Consider the following 27,443-nt stretch of genomic DNA (forward strand, 5'->3'; position numbering starts at 1 on the left):
ACTGGTCCAGTCACAAGGCTATCATGGACTGGTCGGGAGCACAGTGGCTTGATCGTGCAACCATACATTAACGGTTGGCTATAAGTCGGTGTCACACGTTTCCTCTGTGTAAGAGAAATCCCACCTATGCTGGCTGATCGGCTAAGTGTTGTATTACTAACAAGCAATGTTCCTTGAAGGAACCTAGCTTTGTCGGTGCCTCCCACCAGCCATTATCGAGACTTGAGCTCAACAGATTTTAACAAATGATAAGCGGACTTAACTGCGAAAAGTATAGGTAACAGTTGTAGGAAAGAGTCAAAGCTTTAAAGCGTTTGGGGAGTAGCTAGCTATTACTCCAATTACAATGTCAGCAATCTTATGATAGTGATATGTACCCCGGCTTGGGTCCCTTGTCATTGGCTGAAGCGTACCTTTGCAGCAAGTCACCATGCAGAGTTCACGTGGCATGATGCCTGCACTACGTTTCCTCAACACCATAACCCGGACACCAGCAGATGCAAATAGTCGTAGCCAAGGAGGCGGGGAAGTCATTTTTGAGGTAGCCAAGCTCATTGGGGACCGGTAATCTGGGAAACCACGAGTTTGAACCAGTGGACCATCGGAACAAACTCAAGCCAATGACGCATGGCTCGAGTGAACATGAGGTATACCTAGATTTGGCAATAAAACGGGCATTTTGCCCCCAAATTCGTATTTGGGCTGTGCCGCCTCTATCTGGATCGCAAAGCACGCTGGAGCTGATTGCGCATGGACTTTCTTCTCTTAGTTTAGTGCCGGATCCAGTGGACTTTCTGGACCGAAATAGCCGGATAACAACTACGCCCATCAACAACACAATTGACAGCTTTAATCACTATAGAGGAAGTTTAGAAACTGCATCAAATATTAGGCACTGTCGCGCACGAGAGTACTATCTATCTATGGAGTTTGAACAGATAGAAAGTAGGTAGCGTTAGCATCATTGCGTAGTCGCATTGTTGTGGGAGGGGCAGTTTTGATTCTGATTCGGCTATCCCAGTCCTTCCAAGAACTGGGGTGCATGCTGCAGATTTTTACCCTAGTCCCATGATATCTCATCCCGTCCTGATAGCGCTAATCTTGCCATCTCCGCAGAGATAAGTTCCCATCGGGATCAAGGGCAGGGTGGAGAGCTAGTGTATATATCTATCTTCGTTATTTGCTTGCAAGGCCCCGTATGGGTGACAGGAGAACTGCACGATAGAGAGTTGGCTCTCTTCTCTTCAACCTACACTTCAATCCATGTTCTCGCTTCGGTTGCTTCCCTTATAGCACACGCTTCCTGCTAAAATAAAAACTCCCGGCGGACCGGATCGACTTGCTATCCACGCGAAAGGCCTCACATCTCGTTAAGCGAGGCCTTTATAGGAATACTCGGCCCCCCGGAATTTGTAAACATCTAAGCCGTAAACGAAGGAGTACAGCAGCTATGGGTACAGCAGCCATGGATTCCGCGAAAACCACCAAAGGGCCTGCCCGCCAGGCTTCCATAGCCTCCACCAATGCTATCGAGGTCGGCACCTCGTCATCCTACCACCAAGCGGCCCTTACACTCAAATTCGACTTCATCTCCATGCTCGCCATGTCCTTCTGTATTCTCGGAACCTATGCAACTTTTGCCCAAGGCCTCAGCTCAGGCTTAACTAACGGCGGACCCGTGGCAATTCTCTGGGGTCTGGTCCTAGTTTTCGTCTGCAATATCTGCGTAGGCCTCTCACTCGGAGAACTGTGCTCTTCCATGCCCACGGCCCTGGGACAAGCGTATTGGGTCCATCGCCTACTCGAGAAAAACAAGGCTGGGCGGTTTTTATCATACATGACGGCGTGGATAAATACGTTTGGATGGTGGACGTTGACTGCGAGTCAAGTAGCGTTCATGACCGAGTTTTTGTTGGGGATGAAAGTCATGTTTGATCCAGAGTGGGATGGCGCGGGGAAAGCGTGGGTAAATTTCATGGTTTACCTAGGTGTCACGTTGCTTTTCACCGTGGTAAATGTTGCAGCATGCCGGAGTAATAGATTTTTGGCGATTTTTAACGATGGTGTTGGCGTTTGGTTTGTAGGGCTTTTCTTCGCAATTATGTTGGCACTGTTGATTTCGGTGGGTGTAAAAGACGGGATGGAGTATCAGTCTCCGAAGTTTGTGTTCGGAGATTGGGAGAACAAGACGGGATGGGGAGACGGGGTTGTATGGTTTTTGGGGCTATTGCAGGCCGCTTATGGATTGACGGCCTTTGATTCGACGATTCACAGTAAGGATTTTAGCCGCTCTCAAGTTGATATGGTGGGCTAACCGACATTTATAGTGATCGAAGAACTTCCATCCCCGAGGTCAAACGGACCGAAAGTCATCTGGCTAGCCATTGTATGTGGCGCAGCTAGCGGGTTCGTCTTCATGGTGGTTTGTCTATTTTGCGTCCAAGACCTAGATCTTGTTATCGATGGGCCAACTGGGCTGCCGTTTATCGAACTTGTTCATCAGACGGTCGGACTAAAGGGCGGAGCCACTCTGATGGTGTTGTTCATCGTTAACGGACTAGGTCAAGGTGTAAGCCTCGCAACCACCGGCGGTCGCTTGACTTGGGGGTTTGCTCGAGATGGCGGGCTTCCATTCAGCAGCTACTTTTCCCAAATCGACTCATACTGGATGGGTCCTGTACGAGCGCAATGGCTGCAGGGCGTTATCATTGGCCTTGTGGGCGTACTTTACTTCTTTGCCTCGACAGTTCTGACGGCAATCTTGAGTGTAAGCACGATCGCTTTGACCATATCTTACGGCATACCAATCGCCTGTCTCTTGGTCGCTGGACGGGACAAGCTTCCCGTCGGAGGAACATTCAACCTTGGTAGACTCGGCGCGCTTCTCAACTGGATCAGCGTTATCTACTGTGCGATAACTGCAGTATTCTTCTTCTTTCCAGGGATGCCCGACCCTAGTATATCCGACATGAACTGGGCCATTGCGGTTTTTGGTGTGATGCTCGTCATATCAGTGGTCTTTTGGCTAGTTACAGGAAAAGGCGAATATCTCCAAACGCATGAGGCGGAATTAAGGCTTGAGCTCGCAGGGAGATTATTAGCAGTAGAGCACACGGATCTTGAAACATAGTACACTAGCCTCAAGTTTAGAGGTATTTTTTTTTAACGATTATAGAAAATTGTTACTCCAAATCCTATTGCGTAATTCTATACTGACACCATTGCATAATAGAATTGAGTTGATCTCTGTGTTGACGCCTAACTGAAAAGGCTGCAAGCAACGATCGAGTCGATTTAACTGCTCTCAACGTACGCGATGGCCAACTCAAAGAAAAATAGATCATTAGCAGTAGAAGTAGTGGCATTAGTGACGATGGGAGGAAGGGGGGCAATGGAAAGTATCCCGAGACGGATGATATCCGCAGCTAGTCACGTAGCCGTTACAACGTGTCGGCAAACGTTCTTTGCCCAGCCAGTTAGCGTTGTTTGGATCCATAAATCCCCAAGACAAGAAGGACTGATCCAACTACAGCTTCCGAGTCTATCTCTATTTCTCAAGATTGCCATCAAGATCTCAGGCACCAAAGATGACTTTAGTAACGCTAAGAGCGCTTTTAGTTAGCGCAGAGCTTCTTCGCCACCTAATCATCATTGGTAGCGAGAATTGCGTTTGCGGACACAATGCAGGTCATTTCAATTGGCCTAACTAACGAACATGATCAGCAAAGCCTTGTAACGAGTTTCATCATTGCGAAGCCAACCAACGGCTACATCAGAAGATGATGATCATCGTGTGGCAACTATCATGTGACTGATGTTGAGATGTAGAGAAATCGATCTCAAATGCAACGACTGAATACCCTCTGTTGGGAGGGGTATGCCTAACTCTTATTAGATAGTCATACGACAAACCACGTGAATATAACAGCCACATAACTTCGCGTACATACATACTACCCTCGAATGAGCAGGAAAGAGCTGAACAAATAGGTGTGGTAGAATAGCTTCACTTCCTACTATCATTCTATACAATATCTCAACACACACTCATTCAACAGGCCTTTGCGCCAATAATGACAAACGGATTACCGAGTAATAGATATAATCAATATCGAAGCAACTTGAGTTCGAAGAGAAAAAAAACAAGAACTAATGAGGACCTATCACCTCTCTCCAGCACATATCTGCTAGGCAGATGCGCGACGCGCACTAAATAATGGCGTTCCCGGAGGTCCGTCCGTAGCGTTAGTTCTGTTTGGGTGCGCGGCTCCAAGTGAAACACATTGAACTTGGGTGTTGACAGGCGGTCACAGCAGATCAATAACCACATACCAATCCACATGTTCCTTACTCACATGCAACCCTGTGTCCCTCCAAACTCTAATGTCATGTCCGAAGCCACATTTACCCATTCTTTCCCCCCTCAAGCCCGCCTCCGTTCACCTCCGTGCCCCCTCGAGGATCCACCAAGAAACATGCCGTGCGCCACCGCCACGTTCTCCGCACCCTCCCCGCTATTGCTATATATTACTGGATCTGGGCACATCCGTTAGTGTCCGCGTCCTTGGAAGATCCTCCAGCGGACCAATGGCGAGTGATTGGAAAAGGGAGTCGGAGCTACCAACTACGAGCTAATGGAAATCGCCACGCAAAAGGGGTGATCTGCAAACAGGGAGAGGGTGATCCGATGTGACCCCATTTTCCTACTATACTACAGTCTGCCATTGTTCTAAATTACCATGGTGCAGCCTCAAACTTTGTGCGTTGTTTGCTAATGCGCATTCGCTATGCTATCTTTTGCAAATCTGCAGCTAGGACTTTTATTCTTCCTTGGTGGCTGGGCGAACTTCATATGACGAATTTGCATTTAGACCTTTTGGACATCTTCACTCTTCAGATGCGCTGCTCACCTTCAACATGAGTGTCGCCGTTTCGCTGACTGGGACCCAAATGTTCGATGCTGCCAAGGAACCGAGAGCGAGCGGGGGTGAAGGGTCGCCGACGTATGCAGGGGAGAGGCCATTGGATCGTACGCTGTTTATCCTACTGTCTCTAGCTATCGTAACGATATCTTCGCTTCTACTTGGTTTGTATTTGGAACTCGCTGTCGCAACTACTCTACTAATGCAGTTGTAGGTTCGCGCTTCAATCGATTAAGACGCAATGCCGGTATGAAACGAAACATGACGTTCACGCTTGTGCTTCTCTTGTATGTCCTGCTTATGATGTTCGTCACCGCCCTATTGGTGTTGCACAGTGGGCAAGGGTTGTATACCTACAACCTTTGCCTTGCAACTACCTGGGTTTGTCTCGTCCTCTATGCGTTGACAAAAAGCGTAATGTTAGCTTGATACCACCAACCTTGATGAAAACAATTACTAAACATGTCTCCAGCTACATCTTTCTTGTCGAGCGCATTCATGTCGTTCGCGCACCGTATGTCACTCGCCGTCGTGATTGGGTTTACATCGGGAGCATGCTGTTCATGATGACCGCCTCATCCGGTATCGTCATCAACGCCTGGCTTCATCCTTACACCGCCATGGATCCCAAAACGGGGCGATGCCACACGGGAATTCAAAGGAAGGTCACGGTGCCTTTCCTGATCATCGACATCGTTATGGACATTGTCCTCACTTTGGTTTTCTTCTATCTTCTTCAGCCAGTGCTCAAAGAAAACGGAAACTGGAGCTTTTCAATTATTTTCAGCAGTAGTAAAACACGGGCAGGAATGATTGAGATAGAAGGGAGCAGAGATACCGCGGTGCAAAGGAGCATTCGAGCACTGCTGCAGAAGAGCATCATAGGAGCGCTTGGCATTACGATTGTCACTATGGTCCTTTTCATCGTACAATACTTCTTTGTGGAAGGGAAAGGCGTCGCCTTGGTTTGCAGTAGCATCTGCCTTGTGGATGGTAAGACATCTATCCTTCCCCTTTAAACACATGTCTAACAAAGACACAGTATTCTGGGGCTACGTCGTCATCCATTGGCTCACCGATGGAGCATCCACCGAGGCAGAAAAGGACATCAGCTGCTCTTCTAGGCTGACAATTTCGGGGCAGAGAGTTGATCACATCCCGGCATGAACTTCATCAAGTGGATTCGGCCCTCGTCACAACATCGGAGTTTGAGCCGCCATCCAGCATTTCCACGCTTCAGGAGTTCCCACTCCAAGTCTTCCAAAAACCCAACTTTTGGTCCCGCCTTTTTTGCAAAGTTCGCTTGACACTGCAGGTTATGGTCACATGGTAAAGAATTCATTTTCGGCTTGGCGTCTTGAGAAATAGTCTTTGGGAAGATAGTCACTCGTGTAAATCATGTGTTTCGGAGTTTACTAGATGCTCACTTCCAAGCATGGTAGTGAGGGCTCACGTGTATTATTACCGCATATATATACCCTGCTAATTGCACGCAACTTTGTTTAGCTCATTTACGAGCGCTGAATATATAGTCTACATCAAGATTCTACCTTGAAAATCCATCGCGTATCTGGACAAATGTTGCATACCGATCCCTCGACCATCTCCGTGTGCGCTTACCGAACATGGCCATGGGTAGGCTCAACCCCATGATGAGTAAACCTAGCACCCCAAGCACGATGAAGCAGTTCTCCAGGCCTGAGTCGATCCAGAAGCTGGCGACGAAGGTAAATACCATCGCAAGCGTGTTATTGATGACTGCGACACCAACCATGCCTTCAAGAACCATATCACTAGGAGTGTTAGCAGCACCTCGATATCACAATAACAGTGGACCTACGGGAACGAGTCTGCAAGGTATGACAAGCTCAAATCACCAGCGCAGCCATATCCAAAACCGATGAAGCCCAACCCAACATACGGCACTGGCCAATTCCAACCTCGGGCCGTGCCGATACCAAACAGCCAAAGGCCGGTAGGAAAAATCAAGGTGCAAAGTGCCATAAGATACAGCCGGTATTCAGCCTCCATAACACCTTTGTTGCGCTTGATCATCCACTGCATGAATGCATCACTCCCGTATCCTCCATAAGCGCAACCAATAAGACTGCCAATCAGCGTGGGGATGTTCATATTGCCCACCGCAACGGACCCGTAATTCCACGGTTCGCCAGACCATGTATCCTCTTGTAGGGTGAGATAAAAGGTTAAGCAGGACTGCTGGAAGCCCCATTGCAGTCCAGCGTACCACACAGCAGGGAAAGTGAAGACGCGGAGGGTGTGCCATAGACGACTGATATACTGCTTGAAACCCGTTCCGCGTAGGTTCGGTGCTGGGGTGACAATGCGGATACGCTCCCAATATGTCTTTTTCCGCTCTATGGAAGAAAGCGCCGTATCCGGGGTGGACTTCTCGCCGTTGGCGTCATCTGGAAAGCTTTTACCGACAAGCTGCTCAGCGTCGAGGAGGACAGGTTCGTTATTACCGGCGAGGTAACGATCGCGCGAGAATTCCGTCTCTTCTAAGCCAAAGTAGAAGACGACAAGGCTGCCGCCGCATATAATGGCACCAACGTACCCGATCCAACGCCAACCGAGTCCGGCAGATACGTAGGCACCGATTAGAGGGCCGAGATATGTGCCAATAGCCGTCGCAAACGTGTACATGCCAAGTACACTACCAGTCTGATGCTCAAACCAGATATCGAGAAGCGACAGTTGCGCAGTAGCTTCGCCGACCGACTCGGCAGCTCCGACGAACAACTGACTCCAAACTACACCGGAGACACTGTCGATGCGTGCATACCAGATAAGGCCGCCGATATTGAGCACGAGCGAGGCAAGATAGCCCAATCTCCGCCCGTACAAATGCACAAGAGGAGAGCTCAAGAGAGCCCAGTAGCCGATTCCAATAAAGAGCACGCCAGCACCGGTATTGAAGACATCGTAGCTAATGCCATACTCTTCATTCACACCGTCAGAACCGGATCCCGCGTTATTCGAGGTTGCCGCGGTGAAGCCAACCATGTACAGGACGAGGAGCGAATGCCAGACTTTACGCCACAGGGACCAGCGCAGCGGATCATTAGGCGAGTTCGTGGGCTGAGGTACGAGGAGGATATTGCCCGACGTCTTCAGCGACGAGTCTTCTGGTAGGGTTTGGCCGCTCTCGTAGAGTCGTCGCGTGCCGGGAATAACTTCTTCTTCGCTGGGCACATTGCTGCGGCGCCGCATCCTGTTGGCCGACATGACAGATTAGAAATGATGTCCGTACGACGCTTCCAGCGTCGCTGTTGTTAGCAGGGCAGCATGTCGCAGCGGGCAATTGTATCGAGGAGCATTCAAGCAGCAAGACTTTTTTTCGTTATCGGTTTTACTTATCTCGGAGATGACGTGATTGAACCCCCCGGGCCGACCAGAAACGGCAGGAGGATGCGTGATCGCCATGAACCACCACCAATAATCATGCCATCTATACTATGATTTGAGATGGTAACATTATAGAGTCTCGAGACTCCTTAGCCATTCAACCAGGATGTGCGATGCGACTAATATGACGTCTTCAATGGCAACTGTGAATTCCGCTGCGCTACTAATTACTTGTTTCAGGCCTGGACAAAGCTTAATGTGCCATCGCGACGCTCGTTCCGAGGAGTGGATGATCTACGCAGCTACCGCTTTATCGATACATTCCATGTGAATACTGAATTCTGGTATTTCACGTCCGCGAGTGAGCGTGACGTGATGATGGTGGTATCGTTCTTGAAGCCTCACTCAAGACACCTATAATTTCACTCTTCTGAGAGTTCCAGAGTGACTGAGGGAAAGAGAACGTATATGATATTAAGAAAGTAGATATAAAACATTGACATGGCTTCTAAAGAGAGAAGTGACGATAATGGTGAATACGTTTACCGAGCTAATTTGCGGTAGTAGGGTGATAGTCGTGTTCACCATGACATTTCCAGAGCTCGACTCCAGAGTAAAATATCATTCAATGTCGGCCTTTTTCCTTATATACAAGCATGGTAAGCGGAGCATTCACTTGACTAACTTTTGCCTGCTGATGTATAGACGACTATAGTGCAGCGTGCATGTGTTCCAGGTATTCTGCTTATCTCCGAAGCACCATACAGAACTCTCAAGTAGGGACAAGCCTATCAAGGTCGTAAGCTCGATCGCCGTACCTACTGAAGATGCTTGTAGAAAGTCTCATGCCCTCAAGATAAATGAAATCAAGAGCTTCCTGTTCCAATTGGCTAAGATGATGCTGGCCAAGTCAGATTGCTCAACCACTTCCCAGACCATCCTCTACTTTCCATTTCATGATTACCAGCCGTAGGTTAATACATTTCTTCCTATCTCGTTGCTGGTCTTCTATCACGTGAGTACCTGTGCATTTGGGCCAATCATAGAGTCCTGCTGACGCCTCGGTAAAGGACGAGTTAGCTTGGTCTTAGCTCGCCAGCTGATAACGCCGTGGAAGAGCAACTTCTCGTTCTTCTTCATGAGCGGCAACATGCGAAAATACATGAGCAAGGCGCAGCGAGCATGTGATAGTTGCAGGGCGCGCAAAAGTGCATGCCGCATCGACTCTGCGCCTCCATGCCGGCTATGTCATCTCTCGGGGCGCGACTGCACATTTGAGGCCGCACCCAAGAATACGCGCGCGCTTGCAGCAACCGCAACACATGTATCCCTAAACAACTCTATACAAGAGCCAGCTGGCCTAGAAGTCACAAACCAGCAAAGCAACGTTCTGAATTCGGACGGTGTCTTCTTCGACCAACAAGGCTACCTTATGCTTGGCGAATCACCAGATCCATCAGCCAACCTTTGGGTTGACCAAGCCATGATTGACATGAATATACAGAACTTCAACCACATCGATCCTCCGCCGAACGATGTGTCAATGGAATATCCTGGACTCCCTTCGCCGTCAGCGCAAGGACTTGAGACGACAAGCATAGTCTGTGGCTTAACAGGGGACATGGACCCATACCTTATGCAAAGATATAATTTTGGCCCGGATAATAACTTTGTTTTCAAACGACTGGCTGTTCGTTCAGTGACGCAGGATATCCATCCAGTTCAACTCCTAGTCTCAAATGTTCCAGATATGGCGGAGGAGTGTGACCCACACAATCATTCTTTTCGCAAACAGCTAGAGACGCTTGTGACTCCTGATGTGGGTGTCAGGTTGATTTCTTTGTACGAAAGACCAAGACCGATCATACTTCTTTTTCTGTTCAGCTAACATTTTCAGATTCTTTCAATTTGTGTACCCTCATTTCCCAATACTTCCTCCAGCGCAATCAGCAGAGCCTGACCGATCAAATCCCTCTACTCTTGCCGCAATATATTTAGTTACACTACCATTCGCCGGCTTCGACGACTATCTCTCCGTTCAGATAGCGTACGATCTTCCCGATGCAGAAAAGCTATGGAACCTTGCCTTGAATGTACTGTATCAGGAGCTGCATAGGCCGGACATTTCCATACTACAAACGTTGGTCTTACTGCTAATTTCGCCTCCGCATAAGCCTCTCATGCCAGATTATGCGACAAAGTGGTCGCTTGTTGGCGCAATGGTGACTGTTTCACAAACACTGGGCTTGCACTTTAACCCCACCTTTTGGAGCATATCATCTGCCGAGATAGAGCTGAGAAAGCGGTTGTCGTGGACTGTCAAGATGATTGATGTCTGGCATGCTGCTGTCTTGGGTCGGAGCTGCCTCATACATGATGAGGATTGGCTCATCCCTCCACCATCTTTGGACGATTTTTTGGAAGAAGAAAGAAAAACGCTATTTCCTGCGCACTTCATTCGTATGTATGAACTTACGATCATTCTGCATACAACTCTAAAAACACTTTTGTAATTCTCCTCACACAGCCCCCACCAACAGATGTAGAACTAACATCTGTAGCACTCTCAAAGCGGTCCAAAATCTTGCAGGAGACTACGAAGACACATTAAGGAAAGCGCAAGGCCTGATGGAGGAACTCAATTGCTGGAATAGCGCTACTGCCGACAGCCAGTCTGAGTCACAAGACGAGGGCTCCAATTCATCAGGTCCGTTACTTCTCGGAGGCCATTTTGTCAAAGTACTACTCTTTCGAGCTATACTCAGGCCCTTCAATGCTTTGAGGCACAGAAGAGTGCCAAACAGTTCTCCTGACGAGCATCGGGAGCTTGAAGCGTGCCGACTGGCACGAGCTGGCGCGAAAGGTTGCGTCACCAGCTTTGTAGCATTTACGTCCAATCTAAAGATCAGCTGGATTCACGGATTCTGGCCTTTTTGTATGTAGCAGATGGTGATTGGAAAGCATTTCGTTTTTGCTAATTGTGCGATCTAGGGTGCACGCTGGGCTGGTCAACATTGTGCAATCTCGCTCTTTTGCTTCACGTGACAGCAGATAGTCCCGAAGAAGCACGAGAGTGCAGGGCCCTTCTCGACCAGGCCCGAAGATCTGTCCGATTACAATCGAAATCACTGGATATTCTGAAATTCTCATTACTGCGCATTGATTCAATCTTCTGGAAAGGTTTAGAAAATGTTTTTATAAGAAACGAAATCGCAGGAAGCAAGGGTTTTGGGCAAGAACAATATGAAGGGCAGCTGTAGATAGCTTAAAGAAACATGGATGGAATTCGAGCTTCCAGGATTTAACATGAGCAAAAATTGCAATTCAACTACTTGACGCACTTGTTTCCTTCCTCGATAGCAAGTTTCCCTGCATCCGCAGTGACCTTGCTCACACCGATCTGATTCGCCGCTTCAGTGCCTACAATAACTGGCACCTCTTGGAAAGAGTTTCGGAAGCAAACATACAAGGCACACCCTGCAACAAAGCCGACGATAGCGAGAGAGCCGTACATCCATACCAGATACGGGTCCTGCGACACTGGTGCAAGGGCAATGCAGATTGCGGCAGCGATACCAATTGTCAACCAGAACAAGGAGGAAACCAGAGAGCGAAGACTGCAGTACGTCAGTATAGATGACCTATTGCATCCTGGTATCTGTAACATACCTTGTAGGTGCCTTTGTATACGCCAACTCCAAACCAGTGATGATAACAAAGGCTTCAGAAAACGCGACAAGAACGTAGGCCGGAGCTTGGATCCAAACATGGATACTGTTCTTTGGCGACTTGTAGATGTAATGTTGGAGCACGCTTGCGTACGCCATAGCAATGGCCGCTAGTAGAAAGCCAGCTGTCATTCTTAGGACTGGGCTGAAGTTGATCTTGTGCTTGCGAAGCAGAGGGTAAATGACAACTTTGGCTTTGCTTAGTACACCTTCATTCCAAACCATGGGTATCTTGGTTTCCTGTACTCACAGTCTAGTAGTGGAATGAAGATAATCAAGGCGATGGGGTCAAGATTCTGCAAGAGATCGTTTGGTGTACCGTGCAATGCCATATCTCCAGCTTGTGAGATGAGATTGTTCCAAATCTGGATCCAGCAGACAAAGTACAAAGGAAGGAAGAGGAAGAACTGCAAATGTGTTAGTTCAATCCGGTAATCAGCGGAAGCAGGACTTACCTTGCATGCAGTAATACCCATTTGTACTTCCTTTACAGATCTGTCGGTATAGTTAGGGGACTGCGCAAAACGATGGCGCGAAAGAGTTCCCTGGGCCTCCAAAGCGCTTGGCTTGGCCTTTTCAAATCCGCCTTCCTTAATGGCAATAGCAACAATACGGGCAGCATCAATGACTGCAGAGCCATGAGGCGGTGTTTGAACAAAGAGCCGGCTGCTGAGGATGAAGACCATTGCAGCAATGATAATGACCCTATGGTCGTCAGCAACTTTACCAAAAGACACATAAGCAAACCAATCAACTCACACTAGAGGGATCAAGTATGCGACCCAAAATCCCACATGAGCCTCGACGTTGACCGTAATCAGCGGCGAAAGCGCACCCACATTGACCGCCCAATAAAACCAATCGAACATGCGCTCAACGGTCAATTCGGGGTCCACTATCACCCACTCGCCAGTGGCCAACTGCTTCGTATACGCCGCATCAGGCTTATACTGCTCTGCACACATAGGTGTAACATTCGCTTTGATACTACCTGTACCCAATCCAATCACTACCATGGCGGCAACCAGCCCGCCAAAGCCGGCGCCAGATTGGATCCCAGCAGGTGTCGATGTAGTAACGAGAATCACAAGACCGACAATGTAAACACCGCATCCGAGGGTAATTGTCTTGAAGCGGCCCAGATACTGATCTGCGACAATGGCGCCGATGACAGTAGAAGCATAAGCCCAGAATTTGAAAAAGTTGCCCAAGGCTGTGGCGACAGCCTGACCGCGGCCCAGAGCGCCAGGAAGATCAGACTGTGGGTCGTGTGGGTTTCTGGAAGAAAAGTACTTAGTTTTGTTTGTCTTCGTTTTCATATCGTTACGTTCGAGGATGGACATACTTGATGTAATTCTGAATCGGCGCACTCAAGCCAAAGTACGTGAAGCGCTCTCCCAGCTCAACGATCAAGATGAGCAGCACAACCCATGGAATGCGATCGGGCACGCGTCGTAGCGTGCTACTCTCCACACCAGGAGCAAGCCCGTTGACTTCCACTTCACTACCATGCTTCAAGTCGTCCACATGTATCTTTCCAGTAGAAGTACGATCCGTCATCGTGTTATAACTCACACACACACACACACACTCAACCAAACATATACGCAAAAAGAGCTGAGCGAAGAGGGCGTGAGAAAAAAGCACAAGTAGATGATGCAACGATACTGCAGACTACATACGCCCCTGCGCGTCCATTATCTCTTTTGTATATCTTTCCATCTTCCGCAAATGATGATAGCTAGCAGCTGCCGCTATCGCGCACCCCGCAATGTCCCGCAATCCTTTGGTTCCAAAAGGACCCCGGCCATTTGTGCTGAGCGGAGTGGGTCCGATCGGTGCCGATAGCGCTACCCGCGAATACCGCCAATCGGAGCTTCGCATCAGGGGCCTGGCGAGGCTGCGGTATGGAAATTGCGCGAGATGGAGAGTTCGTAGCAGAGAAGGGAGATGGGAGTTGTAAGAGCTTTCCATAATACTATTACCTGAAGTGCTTTTCTTTCGAGCTGTAGGGTTTGATGGGAGATTGATGGGGAATGGTGTGGGGAAAAGAACATCTCGTGTAACTTGGTGTATTTGATATGACATCTCAGTGAATACTCGGTCTACGTCGCATTGATTTTTGAATAATTCGTGTAATCGGTACGACAATCATGATGGGAATAGAGGTGTGAGGATGGTGTGGAATTACTAAATTGATGTAGTCCTCACATATCTCCACCCAAAGAATTCTTCCAACCTTATTTACAGTGTATGAAAAAAACTAGACTAACCCTACAACTTCGCCTTCTCAAGCCCATTCAGACTACCTACTGAATCCCCTAGGGACGGAAGAGCTAACTCCACTGCTTCCATCGCCATACCAAGGCCGGCCTGGTAGCCCGTTCCGCCCGCCCCGTAATTATGAACAACGATACGGCCATCAGACCGCGCTTCTTTCTCGATGCGCGCGCCTCCCAGTCTCCCCGGTCTGAGACCTGCAAAAGATGCTAGGATTTCTGTCTCCGGTACATCCAATGATGGCTCCAGTGTTGTTGTTCGTTTCCAGATAGAATCCGCCTCATGGGCAAAAGTATCGCCGGTGCTATGCAATATAAGTGAGCACTCTGCTTGCATGAAATGTATTGCGTGTACTTACCCGTTTCTCTTTTGCATAAAACCCCCAAGAATCACGTTGCCTCTCGAATTAGGTCTCGGAATAATATACGTCTCGTAATCCTTGCCATGACGCATGATGTTTTGCTTAATTTGCGGTGCTCGGGCGAGCAGAATTTGCCCTCGGACAGGGAAGCATTTCTCGTCCCCGACACCAGGAAGGTGTCGCGCACCGTTTCCGGTGCAGTTGAAGACAACCTTTGTATGCTTGCCCAAGAAAGCAGAATCCAGATGCTCTAGCTCACGCCGGAGGAACTTGACGCCTTGCTCTTCGAGCTGGTGCTTGAGATATTGGATATGTTTGGGCGCATTGATTGTGACTGTAGTAAAGGAGACGCCGTACTTCACCCCTGGTAAAAGCTTGTGTGAGGGTAGCACTGTGAACTTTTGGATGCGTTAGTAGTGAGATGATGATATTTGAGAATATGCTTACATCTTCCAAGTAGCCCGCAAGAGACTGCAGCTTCTGCTCAGCTGGCTTTTCATCCCAAAACTCTAGTGATTGCGTCTTACTGATAGCAGCGATGGATCCATGAGTATCTGCAAGTTTCATGAGACGTTTATACCCGGCCTTATCCCAGGTAAGAGCATTCGCATCGCTACCAGATATCGCTGAAAAGTTCGCGCCGGCCCTGCTTGGGTAAGATTTGGGTCATGAGCAGAGCTGCTAGCTAATTGTTATCATACCACGGTGATGTATAGTTGACGGAGGTATCTCCCGGCAGATGTTGTGCCACGATTGTTGTATGATGTCCATATCCTTTTTCTGCCAGGATGAGAGCAACATCCAATCCTATCACCCCAGACCTACATATAATTCAGCATGCAAAACGTACAAGGTTTATGAAAGTAACATACCCAACAATGACTATTGAGTCTTGCATATTTGCTGTTCTTTGCTCTAACCGTCGAAGCTTTGCAGGGCTGATGTGTTTACTTCTGAGAGTCGCTGCTTGTTTAGCGCTTTTTATACCAATGATGCCTATTGATCTCTATTCTCCAAAAGTGTAAGACGAGATTTTGCGCTGGCTGAGCTGTGCACATTGGTCACGCCACAACATAGCCACTACATGGTGGAGCACGGGCTCATTCGTTTTCCCGTCAAGTTTCCCGTCCATTTTTCCGCACTTGCATATGCTTGGCACTTCAAGTTTCGTAATATCCAAGATTCACTATGTATGACTTCGGCTTCCAGATCATTTGGGCAGGGTCCCATTCAGAACGATTTGTGGACGCTTATCGTTGGTCCAGTGTGCTGATAGGAGCGCGGTCTCCCGGCTTGGCATTCCTATCAGATCCGATGCGTGAGTAATGGTCAGATCGGGGGTGACAAACATGTCCACCTACCTGTCAAAATGTCATAGTAGAAATGTTGTTTTGACAATCTCTCCGACATTTATTGTTACAAGACAAGTGATATCCCTTGAATTGATAGTACAGTTGATCAAGTACTGAGGAATACCATATCAAGAAGTATGACCGTAAAAATACCATCAGTAGCAGACGAGGAGTCTAGCAAAGCGTATCGCACTCCAGAAGAGTGGATTGCGAGACTCGACCCGGAATGGGTTCGCGTCTGGAACGCACATGGAGGGCACCATCGTCAAGCTGAGGAAGTACCAATCGAAAAAGTCCGTCGAAAGCCACTCGCATACAGCTTCACATATCCAACATGGTCAGGCAAGCATGGCACTGCGCCCCCAATGATTCGTTTGCTGACAATGAAAAGGTCATTGTGTGTTCAAGGAGACAGAGTTTGAAATTTCCGTAAGCCAACCTGCTGGTTATATCAAAGTCCGCGTGTACACGCCAGAGGGACAGGGACCTTTTCCGGTACATCTTAATTATCATGGAGGTAGGACCAGTTGCCATTTACGATTTACCTTTCTGATATCAAGCCAGGCGGATGGGTTCTGGGTGGTCTCGATAGCGAAGCAGCCTGGTGCAGAAGTGTTTGTAATAACACTAGCATTGTCATTGTCGACGTAGATTACCGCCTCGCCCCAGAATTCGTTTTTCCCACAGCCATATATGACTCTTGGGATGCACTTCAATGGGTCCTAGCTCATGCCGATCATTTGAACATCGATGCCACTAGTGTGTCGATTGGTGGTCTCTCGGCAGGTGGTCACATGTCAGCAGTTCTTTCGCACATGGCGCGCGATGCGGGACTAGAACTCAAACTGGCATTGTTAGTTGTGCCTTCGACTGACTTTAGGTGGCTCATTGCTGAAGAGCCCTTACGATCAGCGATTGCCAAGCGTTATCCCAGTACGGCGCAATACAAGGATGCACCTTGGGGAGGCCTGAAAAGAGAGCAGTGGTTCTTAGATTATTGGATCCCCAACGGTATGTGCCATCGTGATCTCGACATTAACACGGCCCACTGATACAAGACAGATATCAGAAGAGCAGCATGTGATGACTGGATGGCTTCACCGATGCTGGCCAGGTCTTTTGAAAGACTACCGCCAACACATATTGTAACCGCTGAGTTTGATATATGTAGAGACGAAGCGCATCAATATGGCAAGCTACTGGAAAGCAGTGGAAACCTTGTAACTCAGAAATGTTATCTAGGAATGCCGCACGCGTTCGGGCATTATATTCATCCTGAAAAAGGTCTGAGCAAAGGGCATGAGTACATTCGAGACACATCGACGCTGTTACAACAAGCTCATGGGATTCACAACATCAATTAAATTCAAGACAAAGATATTCGACGTTTGTTTTACTTGTGAGAAATTGGATCAGATTCTATACTACGAAAAGGCGGAATTCACACATAGAGTAACTAGTAGATAGATAGAGGTAAGATTAAGTTATTAGGATATTAACGCTAGTGCTGACTCAAAGCAGGTACGTTGGGTCTAATGCAAGGTCATTATCGGCACATCTTAATGATGTGCTGACAGCTTACACCATTGGCCACAACTACGTACAATAACTTCTCGCTGCCAGCGTATCACGAGGCTATTGGAAAGCTAATTAAAGACGCCACACTAGACGCCACACTAGACGCAATCACACCAAGATATGCCAAGACGAGAACGTCTGCCGCTGCCACTCAGCAAACAGGTAGTGGTGGTGCACAGAGTTTGCAGAAGGTGGGGCTCGCTTCGAGGACAGTGCTCGCTTCGAGGACAGTGCTCGCTTAGAGAGCAACGTTCGCTTATCCACCAAGTCATGAGGAGGCGTCTTGAAGGCTGGCGGCGTAACATGTACCGGCCCGTCCCGATCACCAGCTTACTATCGGAAGCCGTTTTCAACCATTCCGAGCATTGGTTTGTCTAGAACGGCCCCTTTTAAATACAAACTGAGCTGCAACCATTGGTTGCCAAGTCGTGTGTCGTATATGATCGATGGCCGGTGGAGAACGGAAGTCAACAATGCCGGCTTCCAGATGAACGGATGGGCAATTCCGCCACTAACAGCGTATGTACGACGCTAAAAACTGGAGCTATAACGTAGATCACAAAGTAGTCCACTCATAGTCCACACTGTTGTCCATTATGACACGTCCGAGCTAATTGAATACTGCTATAATTGAAAGAAAGTATGACGCAAATCAGTTGAGGGTTCATGCAACGCATGTAACGATAGTAGTACAAGACCAGGCTCATGCACAGCCGCACCCGCCACTCACATGAGCAAGGAAGCGGATATCAGCGTATCCGGGGCAGGGACATCTATGTTACTTAGGACAGAGGTGAATGTGCCTGAAAAACCGGTATAAATCGAGGCAGAACATGAGTCCCTTCAGCCCTCAACAATCCGGCCTCCTCGCACACCGTTGTCTCAGTCATAATCATGACAGTCCTATCAAAGTTTGATTTTAATCTTGGCGCAATCCGACAAGAGCATCTCCTCCTGTATCTTCCTGCGATAGGTGCCATAGTAAGATAGGGGCAAACTCAATTACGTCTCAACATGACTGAAAATCATAGATTGTTCTTCGATTGGTCCTAGGTGTCGCTTACAATCTTTTCCTTCACCCTTTGAAAAAATGCAAGTAACTGTATATTGCACCGTAGTAATTTTCGCGTGCTGACTGGAAACTTAGTTCCTGGTCCGAAAATTGCGGCTGCGACGAACCTCTATCTCTTTTATCGCCTGACCCGTGGCGAGGAATCTTCTTGGATCACTGAATGCCATGAAAAATATGGTGAAGTTGTTCGATATGCTCCTGGAAAATTGAGCTATATATCTCCCCAAGCATGGAAAGATATTGCTGGTCACCGTGCAGGTGGACGCGCAGAATTCCTAAAAGACCCGAAGGCCTACAGTCCTGACGTAAATGGCGATTATAATGTTGCAACGGAACCAACATCGGAATCGCACGGTCGGGTCCGCAGAGTATTCACCAACGCATTTAGCGACAAGGCCTTGAAACTTCAAGAGCCTCTCATCGCTCACTATGTCAACAAACTGAAGAAGATCATTGACAAAAATGTGGCTACAGACCCAGAGACTCACATTGATCTTGTGAGATTGTACAATTGTACAACTTTTGACATTATGGGAGATCTCACCTTTGGGGAGCCGTTAGGTATGTTAGATACGGGCAAATATACGACATGGGTCAGAGCAGTGTTTGAGAGTATCAAAATCCTTTGCCTCTCTCGCCTGGTAAAACAGTACCCTGCATTGGGGCTCGTCATGAAAGCATTGATGCCTCCATCTCTACGCGGTAAAGACCTCGAACATTTCCGGCACGCCGCCGACCGCGTGGATAAACGACTTGCGAAAGGGACCGACATCGGTAAATCTGATATCTGGAAGCTTGTTCTAGAAAATCAGAAAGTTCAATTGCCTCTCTCAAAGATGCATGCAAACGCGTCAGCCTTCATGGTCGCTGGCACCGAAACAACAGCGACATTGTTAAGCGGACTGACCTATTTGCTGCTCATGCATCCAGACAAGATGAAGAAAGTCGTTGAAGAAGTGCGTGCCCTGCCACAGGAAGACCTGACGCTTGAGGTGTTGCCACGTCTGCAATATTTGAGTGCATGCTTTCAGGAGGCCTTTCGATGCTATCCACCGGTACCAATCGGCCTACCTCGAGTAGTGCCACCGGGAGGCGGTTCCATATGTGGCGAATGGGTGCCAGAGAAGGTAAAGACCAATCACATACGTACGCATTCATTTCTCCGGCTAGGCTAACGATATAATGCGATACAGACAAGCGTTGCTGTGTCCCAAAAAGCTGCCTATTCTTCTCCTTTGAACTTCAAAGATCCAAAAGACTTTATCCCTGAGCGATGGCTACCTGGTTCCGGATACGACACAGATAGGAAAGACGTGTTACAGCCCTTTTCCTTTGGACCACGTAACTGTATTGGAAAGAAGTAGGTATCCTATTGGCCCAAGAATTAATCGATATTAACGGATTGTCACAGCCTAGCACATCATGAGATGCGTATCATTGCTGCTATGATGCTGTGGCATTACGATCTTGAAATATGCCCTGAGAGTAAAAACTGGATAGATCAGAAAGTGTACACTCTGTGGGACAAACCAGAGCTTAAGGTGAAGATTAAACCTGTTCAGAGATGATGATCAAACACTACCTTCATCTTGCAAACCCAGAGACTGGGGTTAAGCATTTTTGAGAGTCATAGATCTCGTACGCTTAGTTTTAGGAGTAACAGAATGCATTGTTCTCTTAATTTACTGCTCTATCCAATGTCTCACATAGGTCAGTGTCCAGGTCAATTTTGAAATTTCGGAGCAGCCACCTAGAAGCAAGAGTCATCCACATCACTCAAAGCCCACTCAGCCTCCTCCTCTAGCATCACCCTCACAATTTCTGTCCCCCTCCGGCATGCCTTGGAAATTTTATCGTCTATGGACTCCACCAACAGGATCAACGAGCTTCACCTTCCTATATCTGTCGTAAAGTGGACTCTGGCCGTTGTATGCCCGAACGGGACCCGGCAACCCCAAAGATCGACAGCCAAGATCGTCTGAGGGGGTCACACAGAACGCATTCATTCGCTCTCGTTAAGCGCATGCAAGACCTACTGTCGTTTTAAGGCATGATTGCCGGGTGCTTTGCATCAACCACAACAACCCATGATTCAAGTTTAGGGTTAAGAATAGCCAAGCCAGAGCAGCGTCATCGATGACGAAACAGACGTCGCAGCGGACATCAGACGAGCACTCGTCACCTCAATTGTCATTGCCGTACACGCTGGGAACCTAAGGTTTTAGTATGTGGCGGTGCCAGATAGGTGAAATAATTCTCTCCTTATGGAGCGTGATTAATCTGCCAGCCAATCACAGATCGATATCCGGTAACATACAGCCTCTTTCAGCCAGAATAGAGCTTATTTGCTGATACCGAAGCCCGACCCAGCAAAGACTGGATAGCTCTCGTATATCAACAACTTTGTTTTCTAACCCGTACAGGTAATTCATTTTGCGGCCAGAAAAATCTTACGGCAATCTTATTGAAGGCTTTGCGCACGGTCCACGCAGTCCGGGTCGCGGAACTTGGGCTTGCCGACTATGAGAGGCTACGCCAGGGTAGTAATATAAGGGGCTATTACCATATTGTGACTGGATGCGGATTCGTAAACCCATAGCTTTCGCGAGGCGACAATCTAGTGAGCTTCATCGTCTTTGTCGAAATAACCGATGCGTACGATGACGATACCCCATTCATGTGTCAGGGGTCTTGTCTTATCAGAGAACTTTACTAATATATTCAAGCTGGGAAACACTTACCATTGTGTAAGTGCAGCTGTGGTTTGAGATGTGGCATCGGAGCAAGCCGTGATCGGTGAGAGAGTGGGCAATAGACGAGCTCAGTTATCAACGTGATGCATCGGCGTCAAGCATACTTTTACTCTGGTACCGGTAGAGTAGCTCTGTTCCGTTAGATCTAGCGTGCGTTGACACCCACATCTAATCCTTTCGGCATAAGTTCCAGTTTCACGTAGTGTGACCGCCAGTGTTACCCAGGTGGGCCAACTCCATTGGAAAATTTGTGATGAATGTGCAAATGCTTTATCTGCCTGCGAGAAACGCCAAACCTCGGAGAACAAAGTCAGAAAAGACCAGATATTGCATCCTGAAATCTTTGCAGCAAACTTCTAAGCGTAGTAATAGCTTTGAATGAATATTTCGCAGAGGTCTAAGACGTATAAGTTGTGAATGCTACAAGCATCGTAGTCCCAGGTTAAGATCATGAGCATGGAGCAATAATGAGGGCCATTTCTCGTCACATCGAATGGATTTCCCTCTTTTAGGTGATGTTGGATAGCAATTTTTACTATTCCGAATGTGCAGCGCCGGGACACTGGAGGTTTTTCCCAAGGTCCTAGCTTACGCGTATGGGGACGGTGAAGATAAAGACTATTTATCCATGACTATAGATCTAATCCTCATAAACGACAGTCTCAACCCATAATTATATATTATGCACACGGGAGGTGAATTCCTGACGTGCTAGTCGTTGTATTGAGCGTCTCCACTAATCGCAACTGTAGTGATAGCAAGCAATGATTGCAAGTTAGACCGATGCGATGACTTGACAGAGGGATGGATTGATTCATAAGCGGATCAGTAGGCACCTTCCAACACATGCGGGAATTCCTTGTTGCTCGATCGACAAAAAACTGGGGGCCTCATTTCTAGAACATATTACTGAAATGGAGAGATCCTAAGTATTTGCTACATTTACGGAACGCATACATAAAACCACTGCCAGATTCTCCAGCAATTATGATATCGTAAAAGCAGCCACGATGAGAGTCGGATTGTTTCTCTATACGTCAAAGGACCCTTGTGGCTCTGTGGGACCATGTGGCAATGCATAAGCGATGTGTATAATTAGTGTGGATAGTTGCATGCTATTACTAAGAGGTTGGATACAAGATGACCGTTAGCACCGATGACTAAAATCTGGTAATTATATCTTTAGCACGATTACAGCCACGGGATTGCTGTTCATACCTTGATGCGGTAGAAAGGCGCAAACCACATATATCTAGGCTTACTATAGCTATACATTCGTTTCCATAGGATAAATATAGAATTACTCAAAGTTGAGCCCGCTTATTGTTACCATAGTTTCTAGTGATGCCACATTCTCACTCATAATCGAAACAGAATTTCGTAACTTATTTGACCTGCTAAACTCTTGTATTGCTTAAACTAATGGAGTTGAAGCAGAGTCGCTTTGGTTCAAAAGTTATGCTGATAAAATCTTGACCGTATTCCGCGGAGAGCTTCTACACCACTTAAATTCTTCCCGACCAATGAAATGACATAATAGGCCTACTTTCATGATTGGGGCCGATAGATAGAGAGTATTAATGTATTTGAAAACTTCAACTGTTGTCGGAAAAGAAACGATCTCGACTCCCAACTTCTCCTCGGATGTCATTTGTATTCATGATGGCAGCGATTAGGCACGCTATTAGGCTACATTTTACATGTCCCATCATTTGTAAACCATAAACAACTCAAAGGAATGCTTTCTGTAGCAGACTGTGTCTTCAACCAAGTCCCATCCTCCCCACCTTAGCCAAGACAAAGATTTCTTATCCCTGTTTTAATCGACTGCCTCTACCAAAATCAGATATCAACAGTAAACCTCGTGACTTTTCTGATGTTCTCTCCCGTCATAAAAAACTATATTTGCTAGCCATTCTTGTTTACCTTGATGATTACATCGATCAATGCCGACTGTTACTGTTGCACTATTGTGGGGACCGATGGAGCTAAATGCACCAACAATGCTGGTGATTGCGGGGGGAAAGCGACCCGAGGGCCAAATTTCTGCTTCTTCGGCATCGAAATATACTGCAATGAATCAAACTTGCCGAATATCACCTGCGGTCCCTGGTAGGCTAACCACAGTAAGCATCCCTTATGTTATTTTTCCAGCACCACTACTGAGTTGATATAGATGGATGGACGAACTTCGTAATGTCTGATGAGCTAAAGCGGGATGTTTTCCATAGATAGACCTCATGAAAGGCATTTCATTACCTAATGGCAATATTCTACATAAGTCAGGAGAACAATAGCCTCAGAAAGAGTATAGGCTGACCCTCTTGAGCACTGAACACGCGTTTGCATCTACAAATCTTCAATAGATTATATACCCATGTTCTGTATCATTTATTTCATTTTTCGCTGTTAAAAACGTTGCTGTGATATGCATGGATTTGCATGACATCTCTTCACGCGTGATAATATGCGATGCGTCGCAATTTCTGGGAATGAATGATCAAGCTTTTGGGAACACTCTAGCGTGCGAGGCTGAAGATTTAGTTGTATTCTCGTATAATATAACACCTTACCGGCAACACAATGTGACGATGACACAACCAGAAGATACGCAACCTCCAAAATGACCAAAAACTTTCTCTTGTCAAAACCCTTGGCTAAGATCGATAACATTGAGGTCACAATGTAGTGTTTTGGCCGAGATGTGGCGTGTAAACTAGACATTACCCATTATGCATCAACTCATGAAGGAAAGATGCCAAACCCAACCGAGAATACGAATGGAACGGCTCGGAATCTTGGTTTCAGGTATTTTGACGGCAGTGGTCCTGCAGTGACCAGGCAAGAATGAAAGAAAAAGGCACGAAACATCCTCGTAAGAGGACTGTTGAGCTAATCAAGGAAATGAATTGAATGCCTTAGCTTCTTGATTGTAGCCTCATTGGCAGTAGCGATGAGTATCAATGAGCAGCGATGAAGCGACACCGAGTATGGGGTATGAATATATCCAACTTTACTTCTTAGATCTTGCAATACCTTTCCTCTCAACTTGCCAGTATAAAAGCTGTCAAGAGTACCAATCACTTAGCACGTCCAATCGGTTTCTATTTTCCCAAGATCGATCACTACGCACTCGCATTTGCTTTCTGAAATACTTCTACTAAGTGCCCAAACGAAATGAAGGTCTTCGTTGCTGCTATCCTTCTCAGTGTCTACTGACTTGCAACGGCGCATTCCGTCCAGAGTAATGCCAAGATGGAATAGGGAGCAGGAGAATGCAGTGGGAGTCTGAGCATGCACAAAATCTCTCCGACCCATCACACGGATCCGCTGGAAGCGAGAGGAAATGATGTTGATTTGCATAATCGTCGTCTCTCCTTGGTCGAGAAGTTCCGAGAGAGAGAGAGAGCGCTAATTAGTACTGGTGAGCTTTCGATGCACCGTTATGAGACTGAACCGTAACATTAATCAATCATAGCGAAGCAATACCTTCAAGCGCGCGATCTGAATATCGTGCTTCCCACACACCATATATTCAGTTTTTCTGCCATCAATTGCAATGCAGATCCGTCAGTTGTATCCTCGAGCAATGAAAACTGTTCACTTTTGTCAGAGATGACTCAGGGTCCCTACTGAATTTCAAGCAAATTGATCCACCGGAACATAACTGACGGCGAGCTAGATGTATCCCTCACTGTTGATATCCAAATCGTCGACGTTGACACTTGCGAACCAATCGCTCGTATATATTTTGAGGCATGGCATTGCTACTCTACTGATGTACGTTCTAGGGTTGTCGCAAACGGCAACGGCGATTCCTCCGATGAATCGAACCTCAACGCCACCTCTTTCCGCGGTATCAACATTTCCGACGATAATGGTGTTGGCACCCGTGGCACCATATTTTTAGGACATTGTACTGGTCGGATGGTAAGATCGAGTCTATTTTTCCTTCTCCTATCAAACGCTTACACATATATGCAGAACCACATGCGTGTTATCAGTCATCTCGGTGCTGTTTTGAACGCCAAAAACACATTAAAATGTGGCAACAGCGCCAGCATTAGCCGAGTATACTTTGACCAGGGCCTTGTGTCACTCGTTGAGGCGCAAGAGTCTTATAGCAAGAATACACGTAACTTCACGACTTATACTGATGATGACACCCTTGCTGAAGAAGATGTTGAGGTTGATCCTATTTTTAATCTAGTGTTAGTAGGCGATAGTGTATCCTGTGGCATGTTCGCTTCGATTGCTTTCGAAATAGATATCGCATCGTCGTACTGTCTCAGTCCGGCGGTTTCCTATACTTTTGTGGGTGACATTACAGATGAGGATTGTGATTCTATAGTTGGCGTTCTCCTCCAAACGGCATTGCTCTCACCAGTGGTAATAACACACGCACTGGCTACTTGTAGTAGGTATTACGCATCTTGCCGGGCGCTCTTGTCTCATCAACGGTTACAATTGACAAATGAAATCGTAAAACGTGTACAGGTAATTTGGTGCGCTATTAAATCACTTGCATGATAAAGCTCAATTCTCGCATGTGTCTAGCGGCTCTCACGGGAAAGTAGGATGAATTTAGCTATGCAGTCCGTTATTGTGCGCCAAGTCCTGACACCAGCTCTTGAGAGCTGATTTATGGCCCTGCGGTGGACCCACTACTACCCGCTTTAACCCAACCTCTACTCCGCTTTCCCTTTATCCATCACTTTCTCGGTTCCATTCCCTGTAGCTCAATCCACAATGTGTCGAAACCGACTGTCTAGAGTGCTATTGGGATAACTATCGCTTGCCCGACAGGGATCGCATTGCTTGCAATAAGTGGGTTTGCAGCAAGAATGGAAGCCAGCGGAATACCCTGAGCAACAGCTAGTTTCCACAAGGTATCCCCAGCAACAGCTACGTGGACTGATGCAAGCTTGGATATGAGCGTGCATGCAGGTCCATTATTAACAGCCTCGCATCCAGAAGGTCTTACGGTGAGGGTTTGCGATTCGTAGATGGTGTTAGTGTTTTCGATATGGTTCGATGCAGCGATATTGCAAACGCCAACCCCGAGCCCAACGGCAATTCTTGAGAGTGTTTCTCCCTTTGCGACAACGTGGGTAGCCACGCCACCACATTGACGTACAACCTAAATTGACGGAACGATATATTAGCATATCATGGAACTAAATTTCGAAGAACTTTCATTACCAATTCAGGTGCAGGAGTAATGGTAGGCGTCGGTGGCTGGTTATAAGGGCTGCCCAATACCGCAGCAGCGAAAGTGGTCGTGAGAACGAGGATGGAAAGCATCTTTGATAAATGTTTGTGTGTTTTGTGAAGGTAACTTGGGCTTGAGATGGGATGAAGAGTGATGCATCCAGATCTCACTGATGTATGCATACTTATAACTTTCGGTCTTTGTTCTATTTGGTCCAGCTACTACCGTCACTCCAGCCTTCCATTACTACAGTCTCACATCTCATTAAATTGCGGACCGAAGCAATCCTGGTACACTATACCATTACGAACTGGATGCTTGAAGGGCATCCTCGAACCGGTAAGACATGCCCACAATCACGCGGCCAACACATCGAAGTCTGGGTATATGGTGATCTAGCCTTCAATGTTACAACAGTAGGTGACATGACGAGAATCAATTGATTGGAAATCTTAGGATCATGAGCACATTAACTATTATTAGAGCGCAAGCTGCTGGTGATCCATGTTACAGTCAATCCAACAAGTGTCTGAGAAATGTTGGGAGCTTTCGGTCACTCTAAGTATCGATATTCTTGTTTATGAAATGTATATCATAGCTTGAAAAATTCTCAATTACTAGCAAACTCAAGCTTAGATTTATTAGTTTATAATTTTTCTCCAATAACGTGGTTCACAAGCGAATCGGTTGCCCAAGCGAATCGGTCGCGCCCCACCAGCGCGTCAACGTCAAGGCGATATCACGCGCTTTTATCACAATTAATAAACTATCTCAGTATACTATATTATTCCTTAGAACTTCCACTATCACTAGTAC

The 27,443-nt window shown here is 47.2% G+C and overlaps 11 protein-coding genes across 11 annotated transcripts; 6 read left to right on the forward strand and 5 right to left on the reverse strand.

The window, feature by feature from the left end:
• Positions 1-1,594: 1,594 nt before the first annotated feature.
• COCCADRAFT_107112 (uncharacterized protein) lies at positions 1,595-3,130 on the forward strand (the record flags this gene model as incomplete). Its single annotated transcript, XM_007718282.1, has 2 exons — positions 1,595-2,273; positions 2,328-3,130. The coding sequence occupies 2 exons, from the start codon at positions 1,595-1,597 to the stop codon at positions 3,128-3,130; spliced, it is 1,482 nt and encodes a 493-aa protein (XP_007716472.1).
• A 2,041-nt stretch (positions 3,131-5,171) lies between these two features.
• Positions 5,172-6,089, forward strand: COCCADRAFT_107115 (uncharacterized protein; the record flags this gene model as incomplete). Its single annotated transcript, XM_007718283.1, has 3 exons — positions 5,172-5,341; positions 5,395-5,915; positions 5,965-6,089. The coding sequence occupies 3 exons, from the start codon at positions 5,172-5,174 to the stop codon at positions 6,087-6,089; spliced, it is 816 nt and encodes a 271-aa protein (XP_007716473.1).
• A 379-nt stretch (positions 6,090-6,468) lies between these two features.
• On the reverse strand, positions 6,469-8,156 carry COCCADRAFT_107114 (uncharacterized protein; the record flags this gene model as incomplete). The annotated part of the gene is made up of 2 exons (XM_007718284.1): positions 6,469-6,715; positions 6,763-8,156. 2 exons carry the CDS (start codon positions 8,154-8,156, stop codon positions 6,469-6,471), a joined length of 1,641 nt encoding a protein of 546 aa, XP_007716474.1.
• A 1,273-nt stretch (positions 8,157-9,429) lies between these two features.
• On the forward strand, positions 9,430-11,551 carry COCCADRAFT_107089 (uncharacterized protein; the record flags this gene model as incomplete). The annotated part of the gene is made up of 4 exons (XM_007718285.1): positions 9,430-10,133; positions 10,189-10,800; positions 10,853-11,226; positions 11,283-11,551. The coding sequence occupies 4 exons, from the start codon at positions 9,430-9,432 to the stop codon at positions 11,549-11,551; spliced, it is 1,959 nt and encodes a 652-aa protein (XP_007716475.1).
• A 68-nt stretch (positions 11,552-11,619) lies between these two features.
• COCCADRAFT_8543 (uncharacterized protein) lies at positions 11,620-13,579 on the reverse strand (the record flags this gene model as incomplete). Its single annotated transcript, XM_007718278.1, has 6 exons — positions 11,620-11,908; positions 11,961-12,207; positions 12,270-12,426; positions 12,475-12,724; positions 12,779-13,297; positions 13,365-13,579. The coding sequence occupies 6 exons, from the start codon at positions 13,577-13,579 to the stop codon at positions 11,620-11,622; spliced, it is 1,677 nt and encodes a 558-aa protein (XP_007716468.1).
• A 714-nt stretch (positions 13,580-14,293) lies between these two features.
• COCCADRAFT_107125 (uncharacterized protein) lies at positions 14,294-15,558 on the reverse strand (the record flags this gene model as incomplete). The annotated part of the gene is made up of 5 exons (XM_007718286.1): positions 14,294-14,603; positions 14,658-15,058; positions 15,108-15,306; positions 15,362-15,481; positions 15,533-15,558. 5 exons carry the CDS (start codon positions 15,556-15,558, stop codon positions 14,294-14,296), a joined length of 1,056 nt encoding a protein of 351 aa, XP_007716476.1.
• Positions 15,559-16,149: 591 nt separating this feature from the next.
• On the forward strand, positions 16,150-17,376 carry COCCADRAFT_40380 (uncharacterized protein; the record flags this gene model as incomplete). The annotated part of the gene is made up of 4 exons (XM_007718287.1): positions 16,150-16,354; positions 16,404-16,529; positions 16,577-17,023; positions 17,075-17,376. The coding sequence occupies 4 exons, from the start codon at positions 16,150-16,152 to the stop codon at positions 17,374-17,376; spliced, it is 1,080 nt and encodes a 359-aa protein (XP_007716477.1).
• A 1,108-nt stretch (positions 17,377-18,484) lies between these two features.
• Positions 18,485-20,230, forward strand: COCCADRAFT_40381 (uncharacterized protein; the record flags this gene model as incomplete). The annotated part of the gene is made up of 5 exons (XM_007718288.1): positions 18,485-18,571; positions 18,622-18,682; positions 18,738-19,789; positions 19,856-20,022; positions 20,074-20,230. The coding sequence occupies 5 exons, from the start codon at positions 18,485-18,487 to the stop codon at positions 20,228-20,230; spliced, it is 1,524 nt and encodes a 507-aa protein (XP_007716478.1).
• Positions 20,231-20,512: 282 nt separating this feature from the next.
• Positions 20,513-20,668, reverse strand: COCCADRAFT_107099 (uncharacterized protein; the record flags this gene model as incomplete). The annotated part of the gene is made up of 1 exon (XM_007718289.1): positions 20,513-20,668. The coding sequence occupies one exon, from the start codon at positions 20,666-20,668 to the stop codon at positions 20,513-20,515; it is 156 nt and encodes a 51-aa protein (XP_007716479.1).
• A 4,041-nt stretch (positions 20,669-24,709) lies between these two features.
• Positions 24,710-25,886, forward strand: COCCADRAFT_40382 (uncharacterized protein; the record flags this gene model as incomplete). Its single annotated transcript, XM_007718290.1, has 5 exons — positions 24,710-24,833; positions 24,894-25,023; positions 25,060-25,345; positions 25,400-25,754; positions 25,837-25,886. 5 exons carry the CDS (start codon positions 24,710-24,712, stop codon positions 25,884-25,886), a joined length of 945 nt encoding a protein of 314 aa, XP_007716480.1.
• A 297-nt stretch (positions 25,887-26,183) lies between these two features.
• On the reverse strand, positions 26,184-26,719 carry COCCADRAFT_107101 (uncharacterized protein; the record flags this gene model as incomplete). The annotated part of the gene is made up of 2 exons (XM_007718291.1): positions 26,184-26,555; positions 26,618-26,719. 2 exons carry the CDS (start codon positions 26,717-26,719, stop codon positions 26,184-26,186), a joined length of 474 nt encoding a protein of 157 aa, XP_007716481.1.
• Positions 26,720-27,443: the final 724 nt, after the last annotated feature.

The sequence above is a fragment of the Bipolaris zeicola genome (assembly GCF_000523435.1).
Source record: "Bipolaris zeicola 26-R-13 unplaced genomic scaffold scaffold_223, whole genome shotgun sequence".
Lineage (NCBI taxonomy): Eukaryota > Fungi > Ascomycota > Dothideomycetes > Pleosporales > Pleosporaceae > Bipolaris > Bipolaris zeicola.